Consider the following 15,399-nt stretch of genomic DNA (forward strand, 5'->3'; position numbering starts at 1 on the left):
CCCCCGGCTTCGCGTTAGAGGTGTACCCGGCATCTTCATCAATTCCATTTATCGAGTTTATCAGAAAACAATATTATGCGTGAAGCCAGCGCGTCCGGGGCAGACATATCGCGTCAGCACGCTCAATACGTTCGTGCCGGAGCATACCATTCCTGGAAAAAATGCAGGGCTGGATGGATGAGGAAGGGCTTTCTAACTGGATAGGGTACGTGGAAAGGTAGACCGCGATGCGTGTGAGACGTTCTTCCAAGAATAATTATTCCATTTCGAATGATTGGAATAGCAAAATGTATACATTATATATATTTATTTTAAAATGAAAACATACATCATGCGTGAGTTGACCTGCTTAAGCAACATACGAAACCGAAACAGTGTGAATAATTAATAGAAACTTTAAGTGCAATTTAAATAAAAACGTTTAATTGATTGAAAGGTAATATTTCAAATACAATATTATAATGACCATCGCACACCGGAGTAGAACAACGAAATAAAACAGAATGTGCCTTCTGTGAAAACGGGCGATAAGAGTTAATCTGAAATCAGTCCGGCCATGTCAAAAATAAGTCTAAGTCTGTAAGGTGGTTTAGTTGAGTCACGAAAGAAAAAGCCATTACTTACTCATCTGGGATCATTGGCGGTTAAAGTGATTAGGCCTTCTGGGGCCGTAGGCCTTCTGGGGCCGTAGGCCTTCTGGGGCCGTAGGCCTTCTGGGGCCGTAGGCCTTCTGGGGCCGTAGGCCTTCTGGGGCCGTAGGCCTTCTGGGGCCGTAGGCCTTCTGGGGCCGTAGGCCTTCTGGGGCCGTGACTTCCACTGTCTGGGATATCCGTTATTCCTTTATCTCAAGACTCTACAGAACATTACCGCTCTTGATTATTTATTTTCTTTTGCAATGCCTTTGATTTGTTTCAGCACTGTTTCAGAAAGCCGATAACATTGACTTTGAAGTCATGGTTAAAACACAGTTACCTTAGGGAAAGCTCATATGTTTAGAATTACACTTAAGTGCCTTGCTCAAGCATACAACACATGCTATTTTAATGATCATACTCTATGCACTTTAGGTACGCAATACCTTTAAGATGAGGACCCTATTGTTTCATAAAAGCATCCACTACAAAGCAGTTTTGAGAAGTTTGGGAGGTGAAATGTTTGATGACTGAGTATCTCAGAACAATGTCTTGCACAGCCAGAACCTTCCCAAGAGTTGATTTCTTGCCTTGCTAGATTGAACAGAGAAAAGTTCAGTCACGCTGAAGTTCTTATAACCACAAGAGGCTTCCGCAGCAAATCCCCAGACCCTGGGGTCAAGGGCTTTTTGCTACTCCCTCGCGCCCCCCTGAGGCCCTGGGTATGAAGCGCAGGTTGATGGGTTTGGATGGGATCAAGAGTGTTCTCGTCTTGGGCTCAATTGTGGGGGCCCCATCCACTGGCTGGACCTCATAATGCTGCATCAACTGAAGAGGGAGGACAACAGTTCATGGTAAAGAGGGTGGTGTTACCGAAAAACCAGAGAAACATGTCTTCATGACGCTCTGCTACATTTTGTCTACTCCGGCAGAGGAGTGCATTAGTACATGGAAAGGCTGGGGTTCCCCGAAAGGGTTAAAAATTACTGCACTAGCGCAGTGGAGTTTGAATGTGGCATACCAGGCAAATTGGGTTTGTACCCTTTGATATGTGTCTGGTGAGGTCATCGTCGTATCCCATATCAAGGGTTGGGCTGAGTGCTCTGTATGCACTGTGAGAAAAGCACCCTCTTTTGTTTATTTACCTTGCAGAAACTTACAGCATCTGACATTATTTGTCATGGTCTAAACAACAAAATGCTGCATGAGACCAGTGTATTAGATAGTACTAGATACAGTGGATATAGAAAGTCCACACCCCTGTTAAAATGCCAGGTTATTGTGATGTAAAAGACTGAGACAAATCATGTCAGAACTTTTTCCACCTTTAAAGTTACCTATAACGTGAACAATTCAATTGAAAAACAAATTGAAATCTTTGAGGGGGAAAAATGAAAAATAAAAAACTCACAATAACCTGGTCGCATAAGTGCGCACACCCTTAAACTAATACTTTGTTGAAGCAACTTTTGATTTTATTTCAGCACTCAGTCTTGACGTAGCAATATTTGGCCACTCATCTTTGCAAAAGCACTCCAAATCTGTCAGATTGCGAGGACATCTCCTGTACACAGCCCTCTTCAGATCACCCCACAGATGTTCAATTGGATTCATGTCTGGGCTCAGGCTGGGCCGTTCCAAAACGTTAACCTTCTTCTGGTGAAACAATGCTTTTGCGGATTTGGATGTGTACTTTAGGTCGTTGTCGTGCTGAAAGGTGAACTTCATCTTCATCTTTCTAACGGACGCCTGAAGGTTTTGCGCCAAAATTGCCTGGTATTTGGAACTGTTCATAATTCCCTCCACCCTGACTAAGGCTCCGGTTCCAGCTGAAGAAAAACAGCCCCAAAGCATGATGCTGCCACCACCATGCTTCACTGTGGGTATGGTGTTCTTTGGGTGATGTGCAGTGTTGGAATTATGGCCAAAAAGTTCAACCTTGGTTTCATCAGACCAAAACACATTTTCCCACGTGCTTTTTGGGAGACTTGATGTTTGTTTTTGCAAACTTCAGCCGTGCTTGGATGTTTTTCTTTGTAAGAAAAGGCTTTTGTCTTGCCACCCTCCCCATAGCCTATTCATATGAAGCATACAGGAGATTGCTGTCACATGTAGCACACAGCCAGTACTTGCCAGATATTCCTGCAGTTCCTTTAATGTTGCTGTAGGCCTCTTGGAAGCCTCCCTGACCAGTTTTCTTCTCGTCTTTTCATCAATTTTGGAGAGACATCCAATTCTTGGTAATGTCTCTGTTGTGCCATATTTCCTCCACTTGATAATGACAGTCTTCACTGTGTTCCATGGTATATCTAATGCTTTGGAAATTATTTTGTACCCTTCTCCTGACTGATATCTTTCAACAATGCGATCCCTCTGATGCTTTGGAAGCTTTCTGCGGACCATGGCTTTTACTCTGAGATGCAACTTAGAAAATGTAAGAAAAATTCTACAAGAACAGCTGAACTTTATTTGTGAATAATCAGTCACTTTAAATTATGGCAGGTGTGTAATGACTTCTATTTAACATCAGTTTGAATGTGATTGGTTAATTCTGAACACAGCCACATCCCCAGTTGTAAGAGGGTGTGCACACTTATGCAACCAGTTTATTATAAGGTTTTTATTTAAAACAATTCCCCCTTGAAGATTTCAGTTTGATTTTCAATTGAATTGTTCACATTATAGGTCACATTAAAATTGGAAAAGGTTCTGACATTATTTATCTTTATCTTTTACATCACAAAAACCTGCCATTTTATTAGGGGTGTGTAGACTTTTTATATCCACTGTATGTCAAAGTTAGCTTCTGAACTAGGTAAAACCACATTATGTTTTAAAGCCAGCAGAAGTGGAATAAACTGCTAAATTAGATGTGGCTTGATTGTGTTTCAACCAGATTAAAGTAAAATAATGATGGAAGTTGAGCTTGAGGACAGTGAGCCTGCTGTTTATACAGTATTGGTCACTTGCTGAAAAGTTTTTGCTTGCAATGGAAAGAGTGGAATGTTTGCTATCTTGCCTGTCTAACTGTCTAAAGACTTTCATTTCAAAATGGTAAGACCAAGTCTCTACACAAATACATAGAAAAGTAGAGAATCGAGAATTAAACTTGATAATTTTTTCATTCAGAAGTTCAAGAAAATCATTGAGTATTGCGTCCCTACAGTATTCATTCACATGTATCGTCACAATTTAATTTCATGGGCAAATGAAATCTTCCACTCTTCTACTCTTACTTACCCTGGAGAGGGCACTGTGCATCTCCAGCTCTGCCACTCTCTTGCCCACACAGGCCCTGACGCCCACTCCGAAGGGTATGAAGCTATAGGGATGGTGCTGGTACGCCTCCACTTCCTCTCTCAGCCAACGCTCTGGCCTGAAACACTCCGGATCCGGAAACTCACTCTCGCTATGGCTGACTGCATAGTGGCACAGATGAAACTGGGTCTGCCGGGAGACCGGGAAATGGAGGCGGACAGGAATTCAGGACCTTACTGACTAAGGAGGCCGACACTCATGATGAAATTGACTGAGCTTAATGGAAAATAAACCACTTCCTTCAAGATGTATAAAATACAGTGAAGTATGGCAGTGTTGATTATCTTCACCGTCGGTCCCCACCTTTTTTGGGAACAGGTAGTTGTCGACAACAACTTCATTTTCTAACGTAAGACGGCCATTCCCGGGGACAACGGGATACATCCTGCAACAGCAGCTTCAGTAAGTAAGTAGGACAGACAGAATTTTACAAAACCCAAAAATTCAACTGAAAGCTATGTGGAAAAAATCAATACAATGATTCAACCTGAACATGGACCTTTTTCATAATTAAAAGTCCTAGAATTTGTATGTAATTAAACCGAATTGTGACTAACTCTGGTGTGTGTGTGTGTACGCGCAGGTGTGTTCACCTCAGAGTCTCCTTAAACACAGCCTTCAGATAAGGCATCCTGGTCAGGTCCTCAGAGCTGGGCTGCTGTCGACCAGGACACACTGACGTGACATCCTGGTACAGCCTGTCCTGGGACGCAGGGTCACGAGCCAAGTGGTATAACGTCCATGACAAGGTGTTGGACGTCTGAGGAGAAGGACAAATGAAAAGACAGGGTTTACTTCAACTCTGGTGAACACTATCAGAGACCAGTGGTCAGTGGTCATATGTATTAATCAACATTATTTAATCCAAAAAGCAGCTAAGTGCATTACTTTGTAACACTAGCTAATTTCATTTCTGTTCATTAAACCAGAGCATCAGGCTAAAACTCAGCCGTCCATTGAGCTGATGCGAGTTTTTGGCCTCAGCAACTGATTCCAAAGAACTGGGAAGATTCACAGAGACATACAGTGGGGCAAAAAAGTATTTAGTCAGCCACCAATTGTGCAAGTTCTCCCACTTAAAAAGATGAGACATCATAGGTACACTTCAACTATGAGAGACAAAATGAAAAAAAAAAAATCCAGAGAAACACATTGTAGGATTTTTTATGAATTTATTGCTAAATTCCTCGGTTAAATAAGTATTTGGTCACCTACAAACAAACAAGATTTCTGGCTCACAGACCTGTAACTTCTTCTTTAAGAGGCTCCTCTGTCCTCCACTCGTTACCTGTATTAATGGCACCTGTTTGAACTTGTTATCAGTATAAAAGACACCTGTCCACAACCTCAAACAGTCACACTCCAAACTCCACTATGGCCATTACCAAAGAGCTGTCAAAGGACACCAGAAACAAAATTGTAGACCTGCACCAGGTTGGGAAGACTGAATCTGCAATAGGTAAGCAGCTTGGTGTAAAGAAATCAACTGTGGGAGCAATTATAAGAAAATGGAAGACATACAAGACCACTGATAATCTCCCTCGAGATTCCAGAATCACACGCGGGGACCTAGTGAATGACCTGCAAAGAGCTGGGACCAAAGTAACAAAGACTACCATCAGTAACACAGTTTGCCGCCAGGGACTCAAATCCTGCAGTGCCAGACATGTCCCCCTGCTTAAGCCAGTACATGTACAGGCCCGTCTGAGGTTTGCTAGAAAGCATTTGGATGGTCCAGAAGAGGATTGGGAGAATGTCATATGATCAGATGAAACCAAAATATAACTTTTTGGTAATGACTCAACTCGTCGTGTTTGGAGGAGAAAGAATGCTGAGTTGCATCCAAAGAACACCATACCTACTGTGAAGCATGGGGGCGGAAACATCATGCTTTGGGGCTGTTTTTCTCCAAAGTGACCAGGACAACTGATCCGTGTAAAGGAAAGAATGAATGGGGCCATGTATCGTGAGATTTTGAGTGAAAACCTCCTTCCATCAGCAAGGGCATTGAAGATGAAACGTGGCTGGGTCTTTAAGCATGACAATGATCCCAAACACACCGCCCAGGCAACAAAGGAGTGGCTTCGTAAGAAGCATTTCAAGGTCCTGGAGTGGCCTAGCCAGTCACCAGATCTCAACCCCATATAAAATCTTTGGAGGGAAACATCACTGCTCTAGGGGAGATCTACATGGAGGAATGGGCCAAAATACCAGCAACAGTGTGAAAACCTTGTGAAGACTTACAGAAAACGTTTGACCTCTGTCATTGCCAACAAAGGGTACATGACAAAATATTGAGATTAACTTTTGTTATTGACGAAATACTTATTTTCCACCATAATTTACCAATAAATTCATAAAAAAACAATTTTTTCTCATTTTGTCTCTCATAGTTTAAGTGTCCCTATGATGAAAATTACAGGCCTCTCTCATCTTTTTAAGTGGGAGAACTTGTACTATTGGTGGCTGACTAAATACTTTTTTGCCCCACTGTACCCAGACCACAACAAGGAATGCAATTAGGCAGGTCGTGCTTCTTCTTTAAGGTTACTGTTTGTTTGCGGTAGAGCCAGACATTCTGGTTGTTTTGTTAGTGTAACAGACTACCTCAGTTGCAGGTTGAGAGAATGCCCAGTGTGCAAAGCGGTCATCAAGACAAAGGGTGGCTACTTTGAAATATCTAAAATATAATATATTTTGATTTGTCAAACACTATCCTGGTTACTACATGATTGCATATGTATTAGTGGAATACATTTTGTCTTCAGTATTATTCTGCAATGTGGACAAAAAAAATTATACCCTGGAATGTGTAGATGGGACCAAACTTTTGATTGATATATATATCTCTCGGGTAATACATCAAATCTTATCATTCAAATTACAATATAAAATCCTTTATAAAAATCAGACGCATCTTAACACACGTTCCAATGTGGCACATGTTCATTTATGTCCGAAACTAACCGCACCTTGATATGGTCCACTGACATTTGGATACATATCGACATGTGCTGTGTTGTTATGTTATGTGTTGTATCTTATGTTGGTTGATAAGAGCGTTGTTATGGCGTAAGGTAAACCATTGAGTTCCATGGTTGTCACGACACAATGCACTTCTAAACCATTTATTGCACTGTAATTTCTTTTGCCAGCCTCAGTGCCAAAGCACTTAAGACAACGTGCAACTTCAACTTTCATTCAACAGCATTCATGAACACGCCAACAAACAAGCGAAGGACAGGACCACCAGTCACAAAACATTTGAGATGCTGGCAATTTAAAATAATTTGTCCAGTGTGAGACATTCTCATTCTTCCATTCTTTCTGTTTTGAATTGTCGGATGACGGTGTATGCTGCTGAACACGACGTACACAACCATTCAAAAGTTTGGGGTCACTTAGAAATGTCAGAAACGAGTTTGAATAGGAAATATTGCAAAATTAATAGGAAATACAGTAATTGACCAAATTAGAAACAATGATTTTTAATTGAAATAATTGTGTCCTTTAAACTTTGCATTTGTCAAAGAATCCTCCATTTGCAGCAATTGTAGCCTTGCAGACCATTGACATTCTAGTTGTCAATTTGTTGAAGGTAATCTAAAGAGATTTCACCCCATGGTTCCTGAAGCACCTCCCACAAGTTGATGGGCATTTCTTACATACCAAACGGTCAAGCTGCTCCCACAACCACTCAATAGGTTTGAGATCTGGAGACTGTGTTGGCAACTTCATAACAGACAGAATACCAGTTGACTGCTTCTTCCCTAAATAGTTCTTGAATAATTTGGAGCTCATTGTTCTATTGTAATAAGATATTTGCTCCAATCAAGCGCCGTCCACAGGGTATTGGAGTTGCAAAATGGAGTGATAGCCTACCTTGTACAAATCTCCCACATCACCACTTCCACCAAAGCACCCCCAGACCATCACATTGCCTCCACCATGCTTGACAGATGGCGTCAAGCACTCGTCCAGCATCTTTTCATTTAGTCTGCATCTCACAAATATTCTTCTCAAGCTTTTTCTTTGCAACGTGCCCTAGAAGGCCAACATTCTGGAGTCGCCTCTTCACTGTTGACGGTGAGACTGTGTTTTGCCGGTACAATTTAATGAATCTGCCATTTGAGGAACTCTTTCTCAAACTAGACACTCTAATGTATTTGTTCTCTTGCTAAGTTGTACAAAGGGCCTCCCACTGCGCTTTCTATTCTGCTTAGATCCAGTTAGCGTTGTTCTGTGAAGAGAGTTGTACACAGTGTACAAGATCTTCAGTTTATTGGAAACTTCTTGCATGGAATTTCTCAGAACAAGAATAGACTGATGAGTTTCAGAAAGAAAGTTATTTGTTTCTTGCCATTTTGAGCCTGTAAACAAACCCACAATTGCTGAAGCTCCCTGAACTCAATTAATCTCAAATAAGGACAGTTTTATGGCTTCTTTAATCAGTTTTCAACTGTGCTAACATAATTGCAAAAGGGTTTTCTAATGATCAATTAACCTTTAAAAATTATAAACTTGAGTTAGCAAACACAACAAGTCACTGGAACACAGAACTGATAGTTGCTGATAATGGGCCTCTGCACGCCTATGGAGATATTCCATAATAAATCAGCATTTTCCAGTAACAATAGTCATTTCCAAAATTAACAATGCCTACACTGATCAACTTTATGTTGTTTTAATAGACACAAATTTTGCTTTTCTTTCAGAAAAGACTTTTCTAAGTGACCCCAAACGTTTCTACGGTAGCGTAGTCTCTGCACGGCGTGACCTCCCATGAGCCTCTCCTCTCACCGTGTCAACGCCACCTAGGAGAAGCTCAGTGATGCTGATGTAGACTTCCCTCAGGGAAAGTTTATCGGAGGACAGTAGGTGGGTCAGGTACATTCCCTCCACCGGCTTGCCGGCCTGCATCTGGACATCAATCTCAGCCACCTTACGGTCGATCAGACGCTGAGCTGAGGTAATAAACAGTGAACATGTCCACAAGATGCACACACACTATACATATACCAGGTCAACTCCATGCAGTGGCAACACCTCACACATACCCACACCCACGAGGTCATCCCAGGCCTGGACGAAGCGTTTCCAGAAGGGCAGGACTTTGCGCGTCCATAAGGGGAGGAAGAGGACGATCTCAGACAGGGTCAACATGTCGCCAACCGCAGCAATGAACTTGAGCGTGTCCTCTGGGATTTCGTCCTGGAGACAACCCAGTCGTGTCTCAAACAGGATGGACGAGATACCTGGAGAAGAGGAAAAACAATTCAAGGACTGGCCTGACATGATGCAAAATGTAGTTCTTACAATCCATTTTTGACATGAAATGACCATGCTGTGAATTTTACTCCAACGAGCATTTAAAAGCGATCCTGGGGAGGTTGTGTAGGTTGCAAAAGCACAGCGCGCCGAATGAACCTAAATATACATGTCAACCAGGTTTTGCACCTTCAAAGCCAAACTTGTAGAGCTCCGAGGCAAGGTCCGACACGGTGGCGTGGTCTCCACTGCGGAGGCGAAGCTTCTCGATCCGCTGGAGAAGGTCGCCCACCACCTGATGGATGACAGGAGCATACCGAGACACCTCCGGCAGCTTCAGCAACTTAGGGTTCAGAGCTCTACGCATACGGTACCACTCTGGGCCTTCGCTACGGTGGAGAAGAGACGGAAACGAGAAGAGACATTGATTCCAGGTACCACGAACCACACAGGGCGGATGGCAATGTTTACCAGGAAACATGGGACATTTGCATCAGCCACTCACTCCACATGGAGTCCGTAGGCCTGTCCCCGCATGTCGCGGTACTCCTTCCAGTGTGGCAGCTCTGTTCGGATCGGGTAGCGGCCCTCCTGTCGGATCACCTGGGCTATCAAATCAGCGGACGCCACGTTCACCACGTCAAACGGGCCAAAACGCGAGCGCCAGACGGGCCCATAGATGTTCTTGTGTTCAATCTAGATTGGAGGCAAATGAAGAACTTTGATTCTGGAAGTGCACAGAAACATTTATTGTAAATGTAGTTACACTGGCCCACATTGGCTTTTTGAGTTTCTGTTTCTGCTTCCAGTGCAGCCTTTGTGGCTCGGGACACACAGTTTCAAGTCAGGAATTTGGATGATGCTAATAATGCAAATTCCAGGCTGGGACAGAGGTGATTATGGGCTGGAGAAAATGACTCCATTGGCCTTCAAGAACAACTCTGGGTAAATTGAATAAATGTTCGGCTTAAGCCTACTTGATTTATATTACACTCACTCGTCGGAACATAGCCAACGCCAGATTATGATCAGCAGTTTTTTATTAGTTATTAGGCCATGCATTTGATGCGTATGCTACAGGTAACTCCAGAAACAAAGTAAATTAGGAATACTGTTCCTAGTCTGCTCTTTCTATTGTACAGTGGGTTGATGTTTGTAAACATACATTGTGGGTAAAATTGAAAAAAGATACTGTGTAACTATTAGTAACTATTAGTGTAAATACTGAAAATACTGAAATTGTGTCTACTGAGATTGAGCCTACTGTATGCACACACAAAAATGTATATTATATTAGAACATACACTGTAAAACCGGATAAGATCTACCTACTCAAAAACATTATGGGAACTGGTTACCACAAAAAGGTTTTACCTCAAGAAACTTTCATCACTTAAGTGAACAGTACTACCTGCAGATGAGTAAAAATGTATGCAGTAGTTTGAGTAATGTGTACTTACAACAATATTTAAGTCAAATTAGTTATTCAAATATCCACTGAAAACATTCTCATGTTAAATCGTTATGGTGATGTGAATGCAACAAAATATTTCAGTCACTTGTATAGGTTGCAACAATCAAAATGTTAAAGTTTAGCAAAGTCCGCCTTACTTAGTAACTATCTTTTACCCAACTTAAATCTAACTGTAAGTTTACTTTTTTTGGAAACTGATGGAAGGAAGCTAAATATAGGAAGCTACATTTGATTAATTTAACTTAAATGTAAAAAAGTTAAAACTTTTTCTTTCTTGCACTTCAGAGAATAACACAATGGTTACCTTTGAAGTGCAAGACTGAAAATAAAAATTGTACATCATAGGAGTGCATGTACTGTGTGTGGTGTGTGCATATAAGTGCATGTGTTTTTCAGATATACCGTACGTGTGTGTTATTGGGGAATAAAGGTTCATGCCTTCGAATGTTACTGAGTGGACAAAGAGAATCTATTAGTGCGAAGAGAATCTATGACCTATGTGATAATTTAATATCTAGTAGTCTGACTCCATATTGTTTGTAAACATACACAATCATAAATGACCATGACATGCTGGAAGTTCTTCGAAAAGGTAGCTAATCTTAAGTCACAAGCCAAACATTTAAAAGGTTTTGTGTTTCACAGCCTACGTGCTCCTCAACGCTCCTCATCAGTCAAGGACAGAAAACTAGGGATGGTGAAGGAACCCGGAACTCAGAGATGACTAGTCTGGTCACTTCGATTAACGTGTGTGTGTGACTGTGTGCATCTATATCAGTTATCATAAGTGCCCATAAGTTGTAGGTCGTTTAACACAAACCATAATTCTTTTACAAATAGAAACCTTGAAGAAGCTCTCTTGCAATTACCTTTCCTCCTGTCTGCATCTTCAATCTCCAGAGAACTTTCTATCTTTGATACTAGTACTGTAATTGTAACACTCTCTCTCTATATTAAATTCATTTGTTACATTAATACATTGAATATTTGGAATTCATCTAAAATGGGTCGAAATCCAGTTCCACCAAACTCCACTACATATGTCTGGACCTATTGCATTAATCACAAGAGATCTGATAGTATGAAATAGAGGAAGTACATGGGTTTGTATTGAAAAAAAAGAGCAAAATGTGTGTAATTAAGTGTCCGTTTGTGTGACTGTATGAGCAAAGTGTGTGTTACTGAGTGGGAATGGGTCGCAACACACCCCAGTCAGCTCACAGCATCACATTTGTATTATTCACCATGTTCTGGAGCCGTGCCTCAAAAGTGTGGTTCATTTACTTTGGGTAGTTCCAATGAAAGGCCTAGACCATTCCAAACAAAACAAGAAACCCCCCAGAAAGAAAGGGAGAGGTTTGCAGAAAAAATGCCCAACGCCTTACTGGTATGTTAGATACTATGATTGACCTTTTATCCTCTATACGGTTCACCGCTGTATTCATGCAGTAATCCACTCTCAGCCAATCCTCCTTTGAGTCTGACTGAGCCCCAACTAAGTATTGAGTGCTGTACATGCTCATACTTTCCATGTTCATACTTTTCAGTTGGCCAACATTTCTAAAAATCCTTTTTCGGTATCCTCTTAAGTAATATTCAGATTTTCTGAGATACTGAATTTGGGGTTTTCATTAGTTGTGGAATGAATGTATACATTATATAAGTTTCTTTTTGAATGGAATTACTGAAATAGATCAACTTTTTGATGATATTCTAATTATATGACCAGCACCTGTATATGTTATATATATAAAAATTATATATATACAGTATACACAACCCAGTTTCCTAAACTCTGGAACACTTGCTCCAAAACCTGTATACATTGTTCAGCATTAATGGTGCCTTCACAAATGCAAGTCATCCATGCCATCTGCACTAATGCAACCCCATACCATCACGAATGTTGGCTTTTGAACTGTGCGCTGATAAACTGGTTTGTCCTTCTCCTGTTTAGCCCGGAGGATGCAGCGTCCAAATTCTTCCCAAAAAGAAATAAATTTTTGGCTCATCAGACCACAGGACAGTTTTCCACATTGCCTCAGTCCTTAAAGGAGTTCTGGCCTCAGCGTTTCTGAATCTCATTTGTATCTGGTTTCTTCTTTGAAGTATTAACTTGCATTTGTGGATGCAGCAACACACTGTGTTCACAGACAGTGGTGTTCCTGATGGTCTTCCTGTTCGGAAGTCTTCCTGAGCCCATGCGGTGACGTCCACTAGAGAATCATGTCTGTTTTTAAAGCAGTGCCGCCCGCCTGAGGGCTCGAAGATCACGGCCATCCAATACTGGTTTGCAGCCATGTCCCTTGCTTACAGGGATTTCCGGATTCTCTGAATCTTTTTGTGACAACTGCGCCCTCTGCTGCCTCACCTTCCCCTGCAGCAGACAGGCTCCAGCGTTCGACGTCACAGGCCTTCTGACACCACCGCCCATCTCATTATACATTTCACCTGTGTCTTGGTTAGCGCACCTGGTTCTCATCCTCATCATTCCCCCCAGTATATATGTTAGCTCTGCTTCCCCTGTCTTTGTGTGTTATTGTCTCTCTTTATGCAAAAGAGTATTGTTTAGCTTCGCCGCTGTCTCTTTAATTAAACACGACAAACACGCATCGCCTCGTTCTCCTGCTTCTCCTTCCCTGGAAGCCGTTACACTTTTAGTTAGTTTCTTAGCATTAAACAACTTTTCCAGTCTTTTGTTTCCTCCGTCCCAACTTTTTTGGAACGTGTTGCTGGCATCAAATTCAAAGTCGACATATATTATACAATAATGTCTCAGTTTCAACAATGTTGTATTTGTATTCAATTGAACATAAGGTTTAAACGAACTGGTCTGGGGGGGTAACATCAATATTACTTTGAGTTAATATTCTGATGGAATAACAAAATAATTTGCTGTTAAACCTGCAGCCTTTCAAACTGCTTTACTGAGTTGCATTAATACATTGTTCGTTTTATGTTGTTAGAGGTAGACCTACAGGTCTACAGCATGAGGAGATAGTCACTGAAAACTGACAGACTGAGCAGCGAGAAAATATAAATTGAATGCATTTTGTAGGAAAATATTATTTAAAACATTATCTTACAACATTAACTGCAGATGTCTACTGGCCATTTCTGCGTGTAGTAGGCTATATTGCCCCTTTAAATAGACTTATTAACTTTGCCAACCGAAGACCATCAAGTTGGATTACAGATTTTACTAAGGTACTTAAACACATTACCTACGTCTGTTCCGTTTATTTTATTTATTGCAGAATCAAACATTACAAATCTCACATACTTAAACCGCATGACGTTATGTCAATTATAGGTTTTGTGCACTCAAAAATGTAACAAACATTGTAGTCATACAAGTGTCAATTTAGCAGATATATTTAATATATTTTGTGTTGTGGTCAATTCAAAATATGTCAGTGTTAAACTCTCCGAATTTATTGGGTACCAAAATAATATCGGGTTTCATTTACAAGCGATAGAAAGATGGAAGGTCTTACCTGCATAGCATGGCTTTTGACTGAATAACCCTTAACAAACAGCCAATACACCGTCGTGGCCAAACTAGGTCCCGATAAATCGTCTATTGTTTTGTACTTCTTCGGGTGTGTTTCTGTCGTCTGGAACGTTGCTCCTAAATGTCTGCTGGTACAGGACTTGAACCTCAGACCCCCAGAGCGGTCAATCAGCGTTGACAGTGTCCGGCCATGGTAAACTGTGAGTCGTAGCGGCCTGATTCCCACAGCAAGGCAACATATGTTGAGTGGAGAGCATAAAGGACACTAAGGATTACTTAACAAAGTTCCCAACTGAAAATTATGCAAATTGTCCCAAATAGAAAGCAATGCAGACCTACAAATAGTCTATTATTTGTAAATATTTTTTTGGTTTTTGGGATAGATAATGAACACAATTGTAACGTTGTTATATAACTTTAAAATAATGCAATCGCAACCTATTTTGTAAAAAATCGGTTAGGTTACAATATAGAAGTAATCCCACTACAAACACCGCACCGTACTAATTGAGTCAACGCAGAGGCGTCGCTAGGATCACAATACATTCGGGGCCACCCGGGACAGAAAGTTCAGGGTTTTGAATGTACATGCGGAAAATTTCGTTGTACACGCTAGCGGGCCTACAAGTCTACATTATCATAATGTATGATCGGAACTATAGATGAATAGATCAGGGGCTATTCTTTCATAATATTATTTTTTGGTCTGTTTGAGATCCGGGGCTATTCATAAAAGAACTGGGGCCGGACGCCCAGGACTAATGTCGCCACTGTCTACTACAGTATATTGTCTATATTGTCTAACGATCAAACAGTAATCACTAACTAAATAATAGAAGTCATTTAACATGCAATGTTTCTCCTCAGGCGATGGTAATGATAAAATGAAGGTATCTGAAAACACTGAAGGCTGATGACAATTCCGCAGCCAAAACCGCTCTTCGGGTCTGTGCGAGTATACTCACATTCTAATGCAGCGCCAAACGAGTTCTTCCACTGTTGCTATAACATGAAGTTAATTAATGCCAAATAAATAGCCTGCGTGTCTCGTTCACCGACAAGGATGAGACTCTGTGAAGAGGGTGAAGAAATGCTCTCTGTGGTTCAGTTGGACACGCCTCAATTTCTTTAAATCCGGAGGGGGAATGACCGACACACCTTTGATTTATCATTACCCTCGCCTGAGAAGATGC

At 41.3% G+C, this 15,399-nt stretch overlaps 1 protein-coding gene across 2 annotated transcripts; it reads right to left on the reverse strand.

Annotated features, from left to right (window-relative positions):
• Positions 1-401: 401 nt before the first annotated feature.
• On the reverse strand, positions 402-15,246 carry LOC105019951 (sterol 26-hydroxylase, mitochondrial-like). 2 transcript variants are annotated; one of them, XM_010886534.4, is made up of 10 exons: positions 15,172-15,242; positions 14,190-14,421; positions 9,724-9,914; positions 9,408-9,607; positions 9,008-9,205; positions 8,751-8,914; positions 4,544-4,710; positions 4,254-4,335; positions 3,873-4,079; positions 402-1,460 (listed from the first exon to the last, which is right to left on the reverse strand). In XM_010886534.4, coding segments are annotated over exons 1-10 (1,593 nt in total). In that variant the 5' UTR covers positions 15,174-15,242; the 3' UTR covers positions 402-1,310. The 2 variants fall into 2 exon arrangements, with proteins under 2 accessions (XP_010884836.2, XP_019897666.2); XM_020042107.2 differs by lacking the exon at positions 402-1,460 and having other exon boundaries at positions 3,946-4,081; positions 4,255-4,335; positions 15,172-15,246.
• Positions 15,247-15,399: the final 153 nt, after the last annotated feature.

Source organism: Esox lucius, chromosome 22, assembly GCF_011004845.1.
Source record: "Esox lucius isolate fEsoLuc1 chromosome 22, fEsoLuc1.pri, whole genome shotgun sequence".
NCBI classification, from domain to species: Eukaryota; Metazoa; Chordata; class Actinopteri; order Esociformes; family Esocidae; genus Esox; species Esox lucius.

Bases quoted from the DNA above. Each gene is read 5' to 3' on its own strand.
- LOC105019951 (XM_010886534.4), bottom strand. The intron at 4,080-4,253 runs GTGGGGACCGAC...GTCTCCCGGCAG, and splicing joins ACTACCTGTTCCCAAAAAAG to ACCCAGTTTCATCTGTGCCA. The intron at 1,461-3,872 runs GTAAGTAAGAGT...CTCCCTCTTCAG, and splicing joins TGCACAGTGCCCTCTCCAGG to TTGATGCAGCATTATGAGGT.